At 39.9% G+C, this 19,259-nt stretch overlaps 1 protein-coding gene across 1 annotated transcript in view; it reads right to left on the bottom strand.

The window, feature by feature from the left end:
• Positions 1-19,259, bottom strand: part of LOC121085629 (lipoxygenase homology domain-containing protein 1-like) — a 144,372-nt gene that overhangs the window by 24,603 nt on the left and 100,510 nt on the right. Inside the window, exons 31-34 of the mRNA XM_040588484.1 lie at positions 18,042-18,294; positions 11,863-12,104; positions 9,232-9,358; positions 7,449-7,597 (exon numbers count right to left, since the gene is read on the bottom strand). Of these exons, the coding sequence (XP_040444418.1) occupies positions 7,449-7,597; positions 9,232-9,358; positions 11,863-12,104; positions 18,042-18,294 (771 nt within the window). The remainder of the gene's footprint in view (positions 1-7,448; positions 7,598-9,231; positions 9,359-11,862; positions 12,105-18,041; positions 18,295-19,259) is intronic.

Here is a 19,259-nt window from a genome sequence, read left to right as displayed (position 1 = left end):
AAACTGTCAAAGGCAGCAGAAATTTGGTGTGAGAGTGCTATGCAGGCTAACAGTCAATAACATTACAAAATCCAGCTCCTAGAACTTAAAGCAGGGGTCCTCAAACTATGGCCCATGGGCCGGATACGGCCCCCCAGGGTCCTCAATCCGGCCCCCGGTATTTACAGACCCCCCCGCCGGGGGTTGGGGGGGAAACCAAGCAGGCGCAGATGACTGCCTGCTACTTCACCCGCGCGCCGGCCCCCTGGTTAAAAAGTTTGAGGACCCCTGACTTAAAGCTTGACAAATTTAGACAGAAAATAGCATGAATCTTGGGGGGGGAGGGCAGAAAGGACATTTAAGCTTTGAAACAATTTACCAACCAGATGAGCACTTCAGCACTGGAAGCCAATCATTCTGCATTAGCTATATTTTCTAAACTATTTAACTTCAATTGAAGCTAATGCAGTTCTTGCTGCGTTGAGGAAAATGGTTAATATTTTACTAGCTGAAAAATGTAGACTGCAGACTTGGATTAACCAAAACTATTTTAAGATTTTTGATAAATCAAGTTAATAAAGTCAGTTGTATTTTATTTTGAAATTATCTTGTTTATTTAAAAACTGTAATAAATGTGACATAGAATGCACTCACCCAGCTTTGCCTATCCAAAATAAGTCTATAGACAGACAATTTCCCTGTAAAGTCTTGAGAAAGCAGCAGGCACTCTCTGAGGATAATCAATTTCATTTTAAGATAAATGTCCAAATAAAGAAAAAAGGTAACCACCTCCTGGAAGCTTCTGCTTCACTCCTTTTCTGCAGAAGAAGCTCAAAACATCATGTTAGAAAAAATGTGTACATTCTAGGCAACTAAAGCAAAGTGGGATGTATTTCAGATTTAGAAATGTAATTTCTGTAATTAAATTTCAAGCTCTATATAAAGACAAGGCCACCCCACCTCAAGTAATTAAGTTTAGCTTTAATTAATTTTGCTCAGTTTTTAGTTTTTGACAATAATGTTTTACATTTTTGTTTGCCCTCCAAGAGTATGTCAGGAAACAAAAATTAATTGTTCACACAGCTCTAATCCATTGGCCAGTGTTATGTAGGCAAACCAGGTGATTGCAATAGCTTGTTCTAGCTCTGTCTCTTACAAATACGTTACTAACCACCTGTAACTGCTGTCTGAGAAGTACCATCCTGGAGCTATCGCTGAGAACAGCACAGGGCTCAGGTATTGGCCACTGTCTCCTAGCATTATATAAAGCTTTAGTTGTGTTCTTTCTTTCTGCATTTGTCCTCACAGTTACTGACAACCTCCACCAGTCTTTACATTACTATGACGATAATCCATAATTTCCTAGTTTCCACCTGATTAATCCTTCTGCTCAATGGATTAAACATTGTGTAACCAAAACGAGCATTCAGCTACCAAGACGAGCAGCCCTTGTGTCAGCATGATAGGCAGGGGAGCGCTCAACGCAGGGCACAGGGACGGTCCTGGGTGAGGAGAACCTCGGAGGAGGCCAACAGACCTGCCGGGGCCTGCAGCTTGTATCACCGTGGCTGACAGGACCTGGATGGAGCCAAGAGCAATGGTGGGCAAGCTCCCCACACCTATAAAAGAAGTCCTTAGGGAATGCAAGTGAGCAGGGCTAGCAAACAGGGAGTTGTGTGGCAGTTTGCACACAAAGTCCATTCAAGAAGGACACTGAAGCCCTGCCAGCTCAGCCAGGGAGTGGTGGTACCCACCCGGCAGGAAGCCATGGCCTCTCTCAGCTCTGCACCCCCCACGGCTGAGGCAGCTGCCCAGGCAGAGCCCTGGTGGGAACACGCTGCCAGCCGGGAGCCGGGCTGCCGGCCGGGCTCTGCTCTTACACCAGCACCAGCCGCAGCAGCGGGCACAGCTGTGGGAGTGCGCCCGGGGAGAGGAGCCCCCACCTAGTGACAGAGCCCCGCGGGGGTTGGGGAGCACGAGGAGATCAGGGAGCACGAGAGAGAGACCCACTGCTGGGATCACCCCCTGCCCTCTCTCAGACAGGCCTGACGGGCAGCCAGGGCATGTGATCCAGAGGGTTCCCTGTCCTCTCTCCGCGTGGCCCGACACAGTGACTGACTGAAGGGAGAGCGCGAATGGCGACGGGTCCCTGCCCGGTGCAGCGCGATGTCTCCTCTGTGCCCGGCCCAGCGGCCCCGGTGCCCACGCATGGCGCGTCAAGGCTTTGCAAGTGGGACCCAGCAGTAACGAAGACGGGGGTTCATCTAGCAGGGAGGTGTCACTGAGGCTGTCGGCCTACGCCCCGTGTCAGAACAGCTTCCACACAGAAAAACAGACGCGTCGCTGTCAGAGGAGACTCCCCTCTGAAGGGAAGAGACGGCCCGGTGTGCAGAGCGGACCCACCCAGGGAAGTCTGCTGCCTCCCTGGCGGCCTGGCTAAAGGTGGGAAGAGAAAGCTGCCTGTCCTGGTGCGGCCCTCAGACCATTATCCAGTATCGATTTTTCAGTCCAAAAAGGGCTGAATGAAGGATCCGGGGAACCACAGGGCTATCAGGCTGACCTCAGTGCCAGGGCAGGTTGTAGAGCAGATCATGTAGGGTGCCATCATGCAGCACATAGAAGACAACCAGGCAATGGGGCCCAGCCAGCATGGGTTTATGAAAGACAGGTCATGCTTGACTAACCTGATCTCCTTCTGTGACAAGGTGACCCATTTGGTTGTGGAGGGAAAGGCTGTGGATGATGTCTACCTGCACCTTAATAAAGCCTTTGACACCATGTCCCACAGCTTTCTCCTGGAAACACTGGCTGCTCATGGCCTGGCTGGGTGTTCTGTTCACCGGGAGAAAAGCTGGCTGGATGGCTGAGCCCAAGGGGCGGTGGTGAATGGAGTTACACCCAGCTGGCAGCGGGTCACACGTGGTGTTCCCCAGGGCTCGGTATTGAGGCCAGTTCTGTTTGATATCTTTGTCAACAATCTGGATGAGGGGATTGAGTGCACCTTCAGTTTGTAGACAACACGAAGTTGGACAGAATGTTGATCTGCATGAGGGCAAGAAGGCTCTGCAGGAGCATGTGGATAGGCTGGATTGGCAGACTGAGGCCAGTTGTTTGAGGTTCAACAAGATTCCCTGCTGGGTCCTGCACTTGGGTCACAACAGCCCCACACAGCGCTACAGGCTTGGGGAAGAGTGGCTGGAAAGCTGCCTGGTGGAAAAAGACCTGGAGGTGTTGGTTGACAGACCATGAGCAGCAGTGTGCCCAGGTGGCCAGGAAGGCCAACAGCCCCCTGGCTTGTGTCAGAAACCGTGTGGCCAGCAGGTCCAGGGCAGTGACTGTCCCCCTGCACTGGGCACTGGTGAGGCCGTCCCTCGAATGCTGTGTTCACTTTTGGGCCCCTCACTGCAAGACATTGAGGTGCTGAGGCAGGTCCAGCAAAGCTGGTGAAGGGTCTGGAGAAGACATCTTACAAGAAGCAGCTGAGGGAAGTGGCGTTGTTTGGCCTGGAGAAAAGGAGGCTCAGGGGAGACGTTATTGATCTCTACAGCTACCTGGAAGGAGGTTGGAGCCAGGTGGGTGTCGTTCATGTCAGTCTCTTCTCCCAGGTAACAAGCGACAGGACATGAGGAAATGTCCTCAAGTTGCACCAGGGGAGGTTTAGACTGGATAGTAGGAAAAATTTCTTTACTGGAAGGGTTGTCAAGTGTTGGAACAGACTGCCCAGGAAAGTGCTAGGTCACCATCCCTGGAGGTATTGAAAAGACATGTAGATATGGTGCTTAGTGACATGAATTAGTGATGGTCTTGGCAGTGCTAGGCTAACAGTTGAATTTGATGACCTTAAAGATCTTTTCCAACCTAAATGATTCTATGATGGCTGACCATTTTAGTCTTCACTTCTGTAGTACAATAACTTGGCCAAGAGCCTATCCCTATGAGTAATACATTTGGGTCAATGGCATTTTGCAATTATTTAATCATTAGTCAGATATGCATTCCATAAAAGAAGGTTTATCTGCAGTTACAAAACTATAGCATTCTATATGTGATGGGATGTGAATGTTACAGGCAAATATTCTTTTTCTATTAGTGGCCACAGTACACTGTCCCACATTCTGGCCCTTCTTAGTGTATTCTGGCACACATGGATTTTTCCCTGATGTATTTTTTTTGAATTGCCAATGCTTAATCTCTAAGTAAGTATGAAACTGAACACCAGCAGTCACCTCTCACTGACAATTTTTCTATGTACTGCAGTTACCATGGTACCAACCTGAGCAGTTGATGTCTAAATATAGGGCAGGATAAAGGATATATCTTTTTAACAACTAATAGAATTGCATAAAAATTCACAGAGGTTTTACTTCTCCAGTAACTTAGAGTGCTTAAAATACTAGCCACTTTCATTGCAGTGAGAATAAAATACTTAAATATCAGTCATAACATATTCAGTGTAGTTTACTGGCCTTGGTGGAATGTATCCGAAGAAAGCCACAGTCTCAAAGAGGAAATCTGTGGGTAACTCACAGCCATATGACAGAGCATACAGCAAGTCTATCAAAGACCATCTAAAATTTTTCATTTGCTGAAGAATGTTAGGTGCCAGAAGCAATATGGAGATACCGTAAGGATTTCACAAAACTGGGCCTTGGTTTTTACAGAATGTCTGAACTGTGTATACTTGGTTCAAGGAGGTGTTTATAGTGGGCAACATTTATCAGACTCAAATTGACTCATAAAGTATGAAGTATGAATAAATACTATTAGGATTTAATGAAAACTGAACTGCATCAAGTGTGCTGAGATTGCTTTGCCTATCCTTACTGTTATCCTTAGGAGAACATCAAACAAGACATCAATATCACAGCAATTTGAAAGAATATGGTTCTTGTAGCACTAATCCTCATGCTGATTTGTCTGAGTAGATCACCAGAAACTCATCTCTCTTGGTGACAGTACTGCTGTCTCAGATATGGGGTGAGCTACGGGGAGCTTACTGGTGAATTACTACTATCATGTACATTATCTACCAGTGCTCTATTGGTTTCACAGGTGTAAGGACTTTGGAAAGACACAAAGCAACTTTTCAGATCAGTCTTTCACTACCATGTAACTCAGCTCGTGTAAATGAAAGATCTGTTAAGTGAGAGAAGCATATCTCCAGTTCACTGCAAAGTCCTCTGAATATTTAAACATTTCTGTGTATTTCTGCATTGCTAAACTGTTGTTTGTAACAGCCCTGACATTCTGTGAGATAACACCACGTTTTGATGTGATTTCTAACAGAAATGCTGTTCCAGTTCACTAGCTGTTACTGTACAGTCAGGGGAAAAATTATTGCAAGGAAAAGCACATTTTGAAATGTCAGAACAACTGTTAAGATTCTGAATGCAAATTCTGTCTGTTATACTCCAAGACCCGCTAAACCACCAAGTCCAGACTCTGACTGCAAGGGTGCTTGGCACAATATGTGATTGGGCTGATACAGAGAGAGACATTCTACACTTGAGAGTCATTTTGGAGATTACTTATAAAGGGAAGAAAACCCAGGGAAATTTACAAAACAATGTCATCAACAAAATGTTGCCGCAAAGGCAGGAGTCTTGCTTGCAGAATCAATTTACACTTTGTCAATTAACTAAATACCTTTATTTTCACTGAACAAGGAGTGAATCAAGACTTAGTTCTGTGTTTCTCTATTACTTATCTACAAGCAGTTTCTTTTTAGGGCCCTAAAATATTCCTATGCTGATATCTACTTTTAGAAATACAAGGATACTGTGTTACATTCACACACTGCTCCTATAAAATGTCAAATAAGTAGTGAAGAGATGGATACATGCCAGCTCTGCCTCTTACTCTGTGAAACAGAAAAATTCTGTGCCACACTGAAGTAGACACAAATACTATAAAAACACCCTTCAGATTATGAATCTTTGTAGTTCATGTCTGTTCTCTTAGGCAACATTTCTGGTTGTGCATCCCTGGTCCCTCTTCACTAAAACCTCTTCATTAAAATTTCTAGACTACCAGTCTAGAAATAAGATTGCTCACAAGGACTGCAGCTCTAAAATCCAATTAAATCAGTTTATCAATAAACCATAATCTTAATTTCAACATTAGGGAAGACAAATGTACCTTTATCAGAACTGAGTACCCTCATCCACAAGTATTTAGTCTCTTGATAAATATTTTAAACTCTCACTTTTCTTATGAAAAGAAGAATTTCAAATAGGCAAAATCCAGTAAGATAATGACCCCCTTCAACTCCCACTGAATTAATGAGACTGAGGGTAGTTGGGAGCTGAGCTCCTCCTAATCCCACATTTCATACCTCTGCTTTGGTTATCAGTCTAAGATGATTTGCAAACCTGGTTGCTTACACAAAATGTCATTCATTTGGCAGCCAACATCAGCAGAAAGAAACGTTTTGCTGTGTAGTATTTTCAAAAGGGAGACAGGTTAGAATATCATAATCACAGTATTCACTGAGGTTTCAGAAAGGTGGAAGAGTGCACACACTGTAAGACAGATAGCACTGTCTAATGTAAGATATGCTAAGCATTTCTGGTTGCAAGACACTGATGTTTCTTTTTCTAAACTTTAACTATTCTGACTCAAATTTTCTGTAACAGACCTTTTTTCCAGAATCGTCATTACATTGGTTTAATCCTCAAATTTGTTTTCAAATAAAGATCCACAGAAAATACAAATACTTTGTTTATTCCATGTTGAAAAAAATCTAGTGACCTTTTCAGCTGAAATTTTCACTCCCTCTATCCAGAGCTTCCAACAGACTACGTTGTACATCAAATTCACATTTTACTGTAAATCTGCCCACATTTCTGCACCACATTCAGTAACAAAATTCCCTCTAATTTCTGTTTATACTGACAAAGTTACAGGCAAATGCATCTCTGGCATCTGCTGGTCTTTGACTGGTCTACATCTAAGAGCTGCGAGACACTCCTGCACAGTGAGTGAATAAGCCTCTTGGTAGACCTAAGAAAACTATGGAGGGCAGAGGCTGACTGTCTGGAGAGAGACCAAGAGCCAGACTGAGGGGTAGACTAGCAGTGGAAAGGCAGAAGCCAGGGAAAGGAGTTTTAGCCTGAAGAATGGCATGGGAATAAAAGAGGTACTAAAGGAAATTGAGTCTCTATAGCTCTATTTTGAAGCAAATACCCAGGAAAACCACAGGTGTGTCACTGTCACTGAAGACGTTCAGTATTTGCAAAATTGAACCTAAAAGCACTTGATATAGTCACTTCATTACTTGTCAGTATTGTTAGCATCAGCTATATAAGCATCAGTATTTCCCATAAAGAGTAGATAGAGATATTGATATACACATGCACTTACAACCACAGAGCATTGCAAACGACTTTGTAGACTCTGTCCTGCTCCCATTAAGTCTACGTGAATTGGACTGTGTCGTAAAAGTGCAAAATATCATGCAGAAATTATACCTTTCCTTTAGTGAAATTATCATCTCCTTTTCTGATTAACTGTCTTCTGCCAGTATCTCCCAAAAGGCCTTGCAGCATGACATACACATCTGCATCTGTTCCTGACCCAGGGGCTGCTCCCGTAGTGATATAGAGAACATAGATTTTCACTGTTGGGAAAAAGAGATCAAAGGTTTACCAAAGCTAAAGCAGTTAAAAAATAGGTTATTTAATAAATTACTACTACTATATTTTCATTTTCAGTCCTTCCCAGAGTGATCAAAAGGCCAAACTGTATTATAATGCTTAGAAAAGCACATAGAAGCACTGTAATTAAAATTTAAGAACCATTATTATAAGGAATAATAAGCTAAATACTTTGTGAGTGGGCCTGAAACACAGGTAGAGGGGAAATGAAAGAAAACTAAACACATCACAAATTCTTATAAAAACATGTAAATAATACTCTACCACACAAATTGCATGAATTTAAATATGTAACACTCCTATGAAACAGTTCATAGTCTATGGAGGATACAAAATAGCTCAAAAAGCACATCTCTGCTCTAAGCCTCACAGAGTTCAAATGAAGCTGAACTGTCAGAAAGACGGCAACTTTTCTATTTCCTCCAGATCATGGTCCAGTCAGTGGCTGGCCACTCTACACTGTACCAGTTGCAGTTATTGGCCTCAGCAGAGGATTTCTAGAAATGCGTGTTCTCTGACATGTTACCTTACAACTGTTCAGCTGAGCATTTCTTGGATGGCTGTTTATGTTAATTCCCTGCTTTTACTCCCAGAGAAATGCATAACACACTGGTGATCTGGCCCCCAAAATAAGAAAGAAGCCACATCCCCAAAACATTCAATTAAAAAAGAGACAAAAATATGGGGAGAAGATAAAGAAAACAATACCTGTCCTCATGTTAAATGCCCTTTGGAAAGAGGGGCAGCATTTGTAATGTTTAAGTATCTGTGCTCTTCCAGAAAAAAAAAAAAAAAAAAGTAAGTATTTAAAGACAAAGTTCCTTCCCAGGGAATACCCCAGCAGTAATTTTCTCATATTCATATTCAAGGAGCTTCTGCCCAAGTGCTTTTTTTGAGACTAGCTTTGAAAGCACAGCGGAAAAGGCAAGGAATATACAGATTACTTGGGCTATCAATCTAAACCCTTAACTCCTGGGAAACACTTGAAGGAGACTGGGATATTCTCGTGGTAGAATATCCATTTAGGGCAAGAGCCCTTTCATTCTTCGCTGACTTTGGTTATAAAACCTCCTAAGAAACACAGAGCAAACTAAAAAAATTCAGTCTTGAGGTGATCAAGGCACAACTTTCATGAAGGAGTTTGATGACATATAATTGCTAGGTCACACAAAAAGAATGCCTGAAATCCTAACAACACAAATATGAGCTTCTGTTGTGAGGGGCCATGGATGTCCTTCTTATTTGAAATTACAGTGCAAGAGTTATTTCCTCGGGATTTCCTTTGTTTCCTATGGGAGTGAACCAAATCATATTATCAAGGAAAAGCTGAACTCAGTCCTATTCAAAACTTCTTTAATATTTCCAGTACGGTATGCTTGCTCTTTTGTCACAAACCGATACCAATCAGACTTGAATGCACAGTGCTCACTTACAGGGTCTGAGATTTATTTTTTTAAAACAGTGGGGTGGATTTGACCTAGCCATGCATCACTAGCGAGGATGAATAGAAAGTATACATTAAATTCTTTGGACTGCTCTGAAAAGCCACCATCATCATTGACCAAGTCATTTCCAGTGTTTCTGATTTGTGACAAACCTGCTGGAAAAGGAAAGCCAGCTGTGAGAACTGGAAGCTCAGCCACTCTTCCTCCTTCTTCATCTGCAAAGTTGTGACAAAATGGAAATTCTAGCACATTTTTACTTTCTCTGTGTTGAAGCTTTACCTTGGCAAAGAGCAAAAACAAATACCTTCAGCGTCTGCTGTGCTCTAGTGGAAATGATAGCAAAAGACATACTATTGAACAGCTGTGACACATCATCTCAATATTAAAAAAGAAGATTAAATATATTTTTCTAAAATGTTTTTGAAAGCTGCCTTTTAAAAGAGAAGGAATAAATATCTTTCCCAATTAAAAATAATTAAAATGTGAAGATTATTCCTGTAGAGACTGCAGTAAGAGAAAAAAATACTTTGAATGCTTCAGGAAGATTCCTTTATGTAACCTATTCATCCAGCATATGGAAGAAAAAGGTGTTGATATGCCCATTTCAGCTTCTGAGAAATGTCAATATGCCACAACATTTTTCACTGCAGAATGTTTTCTCATTCTAAGTAACAGGAGTAAGAAAATGAAGTGTTTCAGAGAAAAACAGAAATTAAGAATGTTTTATGACATGTATATATATATATGTACATATGTATTATATAAATATAGAGTATGTTACTAAATATTTTTAATCTCTATGAAGTGCTGTATATAATGAAAGGGTGATCCTGAGCTAAGTAGATTAGTCTTACTATAAGAAAACATATTTTCATAATGAGGTGTCTTATACTATGGTACTACCAGGTACACAAAGAGATAAAGTACCATTTTATAAACTATTTAAAGCTAGACCAGACAACATATTTGCGGGAATTAACCCTGCTGTGAAAAAGGCACAGAAAATTCGCTCATACATTTCTTCATGACCTAACTCACTAAAATGACCAAATCCTTAACCCAGGAAGCTCAACCATCTTTGGTTAGCAATTGTCACTGGGAGATGGTAGCATTATTCCGTCTTCAAAAGATTCCTATAATTTTTCATTATGACAGACGCATTGAAAAGATTTTTTTTAAAAGCAGTGCAAAGTATAGTGTTAACACAATATCCCTTTCATACTAACATCTATATTCCTGAACAGTTTCTTGAAAATCAGATTTAATTTACTGTGTTTTACTTCAAGAAGTGAAAGAAGCAAAAATAAGAATGTCAGTTATTACATGCTTCAGAAATAAAGCATATCATAATTGATTTTTTTCTGGGCATTATTTTATAATGATTTCAATTTCCTCAAAAGCATCAAGTGAATTATTTTGCAGTTATGGTTATAAAAATGAATTCTGAATCTAAATATGGAATTCAACCAACCACACCTGCATTTACTTGTGATAGAAGGGGGAAATCTTAGACTCTCTGTGAGGTACAATCTTGTAAAATCAAAATAAAATAGCATAGAAATGACCATCCTTGTTCTAATCAGCAGTGTAAATAGATGCTAACCTATCTTTAATAACAGATATTATACACAACCTCTTATACCAACCTAGTTATTTCATAAAAAGATTCAGTCAGTCCTGCTATGGAAGCCATGGAGTAACAGAGGAAATATCTTCCTAAAACCCCAATAATTTACATAGACCCCAAAACAGGGAAATTGATATTTTAATTGACTTTCTAATCCTACCTAATATAAAAGTGCATCTTTTCCTTATTCATATACATGATGTTGACTTTTTTCTAACTCAGCTTTGAGTCGTTGTTCTAAGTCACTGAAGTAAAACACACTGACAGGTGTCACTGTTTTTAACTGCCAGGTTCCCATTCTGAAATTTTTACTGTGATCCACTGTCTCCTGCAATATCCAAGAAGCAGCCTTAATTTTATCAATAGATTTCTTAGATGACTATTTCATCTGGCTACAAAGAGGATTTTAACAACCTGCCTACCATTTAAATGTCAGGGGGTTTGCTCGCTAATATCATGTATTGGACAGGAAAATTTTTTTCCTCCAGTTCTTAATAAGAACAAAATGCAAACATTAATGAACAAAAGTATGTCTCCAACTTGAAAGAAGATGATTCTTTCCCTTAGACTTCTTTTTATTTTGCCAGCATAAGAGGATAAAGATGTTTTTTTGTATAGTGAAGTGCCACAGCAATTTCAGTGCAATGTCAGATTTTAGCTTCAGCATCTTGGACATCAGAAGAAAAATTGTCACTTTTGCTATTCACTTCTTTTTTTCACATGCCAACTTAAAAGGCAGATATTTTCATCAAAAGGCATTCCTAGAGTCTGGCTTAATTATTTGCCTTGGATCACTGGGTCTACAACATGTAACAGCCAATTTGGAGTTATGTAAATACTGCAATGTATGCCAGTGGGTACAGTTCTGAAAATACACCACTGGATATCCTGAAGAAGATGGCATATCTGTATATATGCCCTCCAGAAATCCACCTAAGTTTACAAGATTTTTACTATCCATAGCAATCCTAGTAAGTGTTTTGAGCAGTCTCTGAAGTTATTACTCTGTTACCCGATGCACACAATTTTGTAAATTAAAAATTATGTAATTTCAGACAGAACTGAAAACTGGAAGCCATAACCATAGAACATGAAAAAAAAGGATAATTTTACAATAAAGACACAATAAGTAATTGATTTAGATCTTATGTTTTACCTCATGGCAATGCCAAGTCTCTCCTTCTGCAGCTTCTTCGATTTCTAAGCGAACTTTGAATATAGTACTGAATTTCTTACTTAGTTCAACTGAAGTTTCATAAATCTGCTTGTTTTTAAGGGATCCTTTGGGAAATATGACTGAAGTACAGATACCTTTTTCACCACATATAGTTAGAGACATTTTAGGATTCATGCAACTAGAAGAAATATCAGTAGTTGTGACAAGGACATCCCAAGTCCCTGTTGAAACAAAACAGGAGCAAAAAATAAATGGCTTTTCTGAATATCCAAAATAATACAGCCATTTGTAACAGGCTGAGTTAACAAGTGACTAGCAAGCCATTCCCACCTTTGCACTGAGCTAAAATACCGACACGTAACAGGTTCATTCATTTTCATTGATTTATTGAGGAGCAGATTTGGACACCAGCCCTTCCACAGGGACAGATGACCCTTTAGGGGAGGACCAGTCCAATAGCACCATGCAGATAAGACTTCCAGTTCTATATTAGAGTCTTATGAAGAACCATGCCAATACATTGATTTTTTTCCCCCTCATAAATGTTTCCTGTGGTCACCATTCAAACCAACATATTTTCTACAAGATAGTACTGACTTGCCTTTGGTCAGGGGAGGGTATGTTTCCATTTTAATTTTTTTATGAGGTCCTTGAACTAGAATGTTAAAATTTGCTCCATACATTCTATAACAAGATGCTGACGAGAAACTGGTTCAGAGCTTGAAATGTTGTATTTTTATCACAGATAACCACAATTATCATGCCAGGAAAGTAGAAAACTTTATCCATTTCTTCTGTGAAGTGATGTTTGCTGAGAGATTAAAAATAGTCCTATATAGCAGCACATAGATTTGCCTACTTTAGGGACACAGAAAACACTTAAACCCAGCAGTTTTACTTTAAAACAAAAATCGCAAAATTTTATTGAAAAAGAATGCTCATGTTCAAACTAAAGGTCTGTTTGAAGCACTTAGTCTCTTAAACATTCTAGATTAATAGGCAGTCACCTGAAGGCTCATAAGGACCGCAGACTGATAGCAGGTAGGCTCCTAAGTAACTTCTGTAACTCTATACTGAACAGATATTTGGTCAAATCTCCAATCAGCAAGACAGTTTTCAGGATCAGAAACTTGTACCTACCAAAAAAATCCCATTGTTTTAGCTATCTTTAACAATTTAATTCAATTTAATAGAAGATATGGAAAATTCAGGGCTATCAAAACCATGTTTTCTATTTTAAAAAATCATGACTCTACAGAGAGGCTTTGGCCACCTAGACTGGTGTAGAATTGAGCATGAGCAATTTTTATTAAGATAACTTAGCTCTGTTTATGCAAAGTGAGGCAGGCAAAGTATGAATTTAATAATTTCAAATAACTATTTTGTAAAACACAGTATTTTACTTTGAATAACGGAAACAGTGACTTTCTGAGTTTATGTCATAGTCCTGTAAAGTCCAGTTGCCTAACTGCAACAGGCAAATCTTTATATCCTGCTATAAACTAATGCAAATAAAGCTTTATTACTTTAGATCAGGTGAGGATATGTGCCATAAATTCAGGACTCGGTGAAGGTAAAAAGTTAGTACTCATCATCTCTAAAATCATCTAAAATAACTTCAGATGTTACGACTTTATGGATAATCATAAGAAGCTACCATTTTCATGTCTATGAACATTAAATATAAATGAGACCAATAATAAAATGGAAGTCCAGAATGAGAACAGGAAAACAGGGGAGTCAAATGAAAATTTATCATATCCCCTGTGACATAATCCAAGATACCAAAATATTAAGCCTTTAAACTATCAATGTATAGCTGCCTAGGAAGACTAAATGGAAGGACCATCTCTGTTGGACCATACAATACCATATGCTGCTATAACGTTAACTATATTGTATAATCTCTGGTAAATTTTTCAAGGTCCAATTTAGAAGCAGCAGCTATGTTAACTAAGGAGAAGGAAAGAAGCTTAAGTCTAAAAGAGTGTGTTGAGTTTGTATGGCCAGGTTTTAGTAGTGCGGGGCCTACAGGGGTGACTTCTGCGAGAAGCTGCTAGAAGCTTCCCCCATGTCCGACAGAGCCAGCACCAGCTCGCTCCAGGACAGACCTGCCGCTGGCCAAGGTCAAGCCCATCAGCGACAGTGGTAGCACCTCTGGGACAGCATATTTAACAAGGGGTGGGGGACAACGGACTGCGCCAGCAGTTGTAGCAAGAGAGAGGACTGAGACTATATGAGAGCCACAACTCTGCAGACACCAAGGTCAGTGAAGAAGGAGGGGGAGGAGGTGTTCCAGGCACCGGAGCAGAGATTCCCCTGCAGCCCGTGGTGAAGCTGGTTTTTCCTCTGCAGCCCATGGAGGGCCACAGTGGAGCAGATATCCACCTGCAGCCCATAGAGGACCCCATGCTGGAGTAGGTAGATATGCCCTAGGGAAGCTGCAGCCCATGGAAATCCCACACTGGCTCCTGGCAGGAGCTGTGGCTCTGTGAAGAGAAGCCCATGCAGGAGCAGGTTTTCTTGCAGGACCTGTGACCCCATGGGGGACCCACGCTGGAGCAGTCTGTTCCTGAAGGACTGCAACCAGTGGAAGGGACCCACACTGGAGCAGTGCAGGACAAACTGTAGCCTGTGGGAAGGACCCACATTGGCAAAGTTCCTGGAGGACTGTCTTCCATGGAAGGGACCCCAGGCTGGAGCAGGGGCTGGGTGTGAGGAGCCTCCTGCTGAGGGGGAAGGAGCAGCAGAGGCAGCGTGTGATGGACTGACCCAGCCCCATTCCCCATCCCACTGCGCTGCTGGGGGGAGGAGGGAGAGAATTTGGGAGTGAAGTTAAGCCTGGAAAAAAGGGAAGGATGGGGGGAAGGTGTTTTAAGATTTGGTTTTATTTCTCATTCTGATTTGATTGGTAATAAATTAAACTAATTTCCCCAAGTTAAATCTGTTTTGCCCATGGCAGTAATTGCTGAGTGATCACTCCTTGTCATTATCTCCACCCAGGAGCCTTTCATTATATTTTCTCTCCCTTGTCCAGCTGAGGAGGGGATTGATAGAGCATCTTTGATGGGGACCTGGTGTCCAGCCATGGTCAATCCACCACAAAGATTGCTATGCTAAAAATTTGTTCTTTCTTTCTCAGAAGTCTTTGCCTTTTCTCAGAATGTCATCAGACTGCTGAAACCCATTTATTTTTATGACAGCTTTGTCCATTAGCTTAAATAACTCTTCCCTCCTTGATGCATAAGCCACCATTAATTTGGTAGATCACAACTGTGTCTGTTTTGAACATTTAATTTGCTAGTCTGAATATGTCAAGTTTTTTTAATACCCTGTCACAACAAAGGCTTGCCATATTCCCCATCATCTGTCTTCTGTACATCTATTCCACCTTGAACCAGTCTTTCCAGACAGAGGTGACCACAATTGTACACAACATTCCTGGTGAAATATCAGTTTCTCTGTAGTGGCATTAATTTCTTTTGATCTTCACTGATAATGCCTACATATATTGTGGGGTCACAGTTACTATAGTCACAGCCATGTTACATTACTGTCTCAAAAATTATCCTTCAATCATATAGCAAATCCAGGTATTTCTCCTAGTCATATACTACTGATGAACTCATAGCGGAAATCATTACAAGACATGGGGATATGGATCCAGTACAGTTTTCAGATTCTTAACTACTAGTTTATTCCAAATTTCCCCAAAAAATCAATGGAAATTAGGAACCTGTACCAGAACTGAGAGATCAAATATTTAGTTGCGTTTACGCCTAATTGTATTCAAGATTTGTGCTACAGAATTCAGTTCCATTGCTTTCCTCCACTGCTCAAAGTTTATCACACAACCTCTTCATCTCCTGACAGTACTCAGCTTTGTAGCACCAACAGATTTCATCAGTATATTAATTTTCTCTTCTCCAGCTCTTTACAGTTCTTCCTTTTACTACTGCTTTCCACTTTCTTATTATTACCTAATAATTTGTCATAAAGCAAATAAAATTCAGTACTGCAAGTTAGACAGATTAGATGTCATTACATTTCTCTTACTGGAGAACATTTCTGAAGATTATCTGCTTTGGTTTACAACCTATCTTTAGTAAAGCCTTGACGCATTCCATCTCATTTTGTACTTGTCACTATTATCTTAACTATCCTTTTCTTCAAAGTGCATTACAAAGGTTTGCATGTGATCGATTACTAGGTCTATATTCACCTACATTATTCATTCCATTTTTTAGATGGAGGCGTTACCTTTCCTATTGTCAAGTCATACCTTTGGCCTTCATAAAATTGTTTAAAATCCTTGCTACTAGATCTACCACTCCATTTCCCAAGTCCTTCAATATTCTGGACTAATGACTCTTGGTTGTCACTGTTTGACTACATGTAACTCTATGTTCTATTTGCATTTCAGATTTGGTGATTTCAAATAACCTCATTCCCATTAGTAATTTTGGTTTTGCTTCCCTTGCCAACATTATGGTTCCTTAAAGACAGAGATAAAGCATTCTATTTGTTTAGAGATTTTACCTACATCACCTTCAGTCTGAACTCTATTGTTCCTGCATAGTTACACCTTTGCAGATTCTTTTTATAAGTAAATGGTTGAAGAACCTTTACTATTTGTTTTAATTCTTCTATAAAATCTGACTCAGCTTGACATTTAGTAGGTTCCATTGTATCCATATACTTTTTGACCTCTAAGGTACAGTGCTCTTTGCTGATCAGTCTTTTATTTCTCCATTCCTTATAGGCTCTCTGCTTTCTTGTCATATTCTTTCTAAAGTTATTATACAGTCAGCCCAGAACTTATTTTCAATAGGTACAGAGCTGAGTATTAATAATCACAGACTGGAAAATATTAGCAAGTCTGCACCCAGATTTTTGAGGACTATGTGTGTGGGGGAAACAGCGGAAGGAAAATTTTTTTTACATAACTATGTTCAGACGCTAATTAAGGTGCATAAACAAGGATGCAACATTTGTCTCACTTTTCTTATCAGTGAAGAAAGATGTGTCAGGCTGACCAGCCTTGGGCTTCTGCTCTGAATTATCCTCGGGAGACGCCTGCCTTGCTCTGTGGATTATGTAGGGCACCTACAGAATCTTTTAGAGACCTGGAATGCTTGTAGTGGTGCAATACAGCTATTTCTTATTTTGAAATTGTCACTACTGTATGTGCTCATCCTATAGTTATATTTCCATGGTATTCTGTCCTTCTGTTGTCTCAGCAACATTATTTTTCTGTTTCCTTAGATGATATATTTGCTAGTGGAGTAAGTACAGGTAGCTAAATATGAGGATATGCACTATTGTGTCTGCAACTATATACAATATAAAACTCTCTGAGCATAAAATTAAATAAATCATGAGCATAGAAATTAATAAAGATTGGTTTATAAAACTACTGATATAGAATGCAAATTCACACCTTCAGATTAGTTTAACTTTACTTGGTTTGGTCTACCAGTTCTGATTCAGATTTCATAAATGGACCCAAACCAACATTTTACACCTCTTCAAAAAAGACATGTGAGAGCACTAAAAAATCCAGTACCCTGGCAAAGTATAAAAGACTTACCATGTTTGCAGTGTCTAAGTTGTTTCTGAATTTTGGTCTTTTTTTCATTAAACGATTTGAATAGGATATGGGGTTCAGGTCAACTAGCTGTTTGCAAGAACTTATGCCATTGATGTAAGTAAAAAAGAAAACTGCAAATAAAAGCAAATGCTTTCTGCAAATATATGAACATACGGGAAAATCTCATTCTGCTAAAAGAGTTTTTGTATCTTTTCTTGTGATTTCATCACTGCTGTAGGAGCCTTCTGCTCTGCGTTGACTGCCATATGGAACAACCTACCTCTTTCTGCTTCAGCTTTTTTTCTAGCCTCAGCTAACAACATAATTCCTTCATTGCCTTCATCCTTTAACATCTCCCTTCTGCTCTAGTCTTTCTTCCCTGAACATTATAACTGTATTTACCAGGTCTGGAAAGTGTTTGGACAGACAGTATTTGTGAGAGATGCAACTCACATTTAAGCTATATTATTTCTGTATTTTGGTTTCAGTCTTAAGTATAACCCAAAAAATAGTATGAATTACAATTAAAACAAAAGTTGGAAGGAACTTTGATAATTTTGGACCTTACCATAAATCTTTCCTGTCAACATCCCATTCCTGACTTTTCCAAGAAGTTTCAACATTCGTTCCATCCGTGCATCACCAACTCCACTGTCTAACCATTGTTGGCAAAGAAATGCATATTGGCCATCAGTCTTGCCTGACTCATGGATGACAATTTGGTCCAGGTACCATCCAGCTCCATAACCTATATCATGGTGCTCAACAAGCACTTTGCTTAACTGTCCGAGGTCTACTGCTCTCATTTCAGAGATACAAACCTGAAAAGGTAAAGACAAAATGAATAGCAAACTGATTAAACCATATATTTTTATCATCCATCTTTAAGATTATGTTTGGAGAGACAGATTTCTTTCAATGCCAAAGTATCTTTTCCTTTCTGATAGTAAAGAATGATATTATAGGCTGCCATTTGTATTTGGAGACCCTTTTCAGAAAATATATGGATCCTTGAATAAGTACATTTTTCCTTTTTCATGATCAGTGCATTCCAGGCTTTATTATGAAAAGCATCCCACTATTTTGGGTAGAAAGAAACCTCTGATCATTAATTTACTTACAGAAGTCTCATGAAAATTGAAGTTCAACCAATTACTCGTAACTTAAACAAGAGAAGTGCTTGAAATAACATGATAGGCCTGGTAAATTGAACTTTGGTTTAGATAAGGCATTTTATTTTTAAACATTTCAAAGTCTTTTATATTCTAAGACATCCTATTTTTCAAATGGGAAATGTCATATTATTCAACTCTGAACAGAAATACTGACACTGTTGATGACTATGCAAACAAAGGAAGATACTGTCATTAGAAACTATAAGTAAGGCTGTGCACGCATACAGGCAAGAATTGATGTGTTCTTCAGATGTAAATAGACATCTGTTTAAATATTGCTACGGCTACCAGTAAACAAATGCTAAATGGCAACTGCACTAGTGCATGTTGGGATGAATAAACTATGCAAATGAGAGAATGAATGTGTTCCATGCAAGAGATAATATGAGTGGGTGGGTAGATACATGGGCATGTGTGTGGGTGACATTAAAAAAAACCCAGATGGATAGTAGAAACAGACACTATAATTTTTATTTGTTGCCAACCAATTTGCCATCAGGCAGGAAAAAGCATGAGGACCAGAAAGCAACAAAGGAAGAGATGACTTTTAGAAAGAATTATGTCATCTGGTCCATTCTCCTGTCTGTGTCAGGCTATTCTCTACAATTTGC

Source organism: Falco naumanni, chromosome 3 (genome assembly GCF_017639655.2).
Source record: "Falco naumanni isolate bFalNau1 chromosome 3, bFalNau1.pat, whole genome shotgun sequence".
Lineage (NCBI taxonomy): Eukaryota > Metazoa > Chordata > Aves > Falconiformes > Falconidae > Falco > Falco naumanni.
This window is presented reverse-complemented; position numbering and strand designations above follow the sequence as displayed.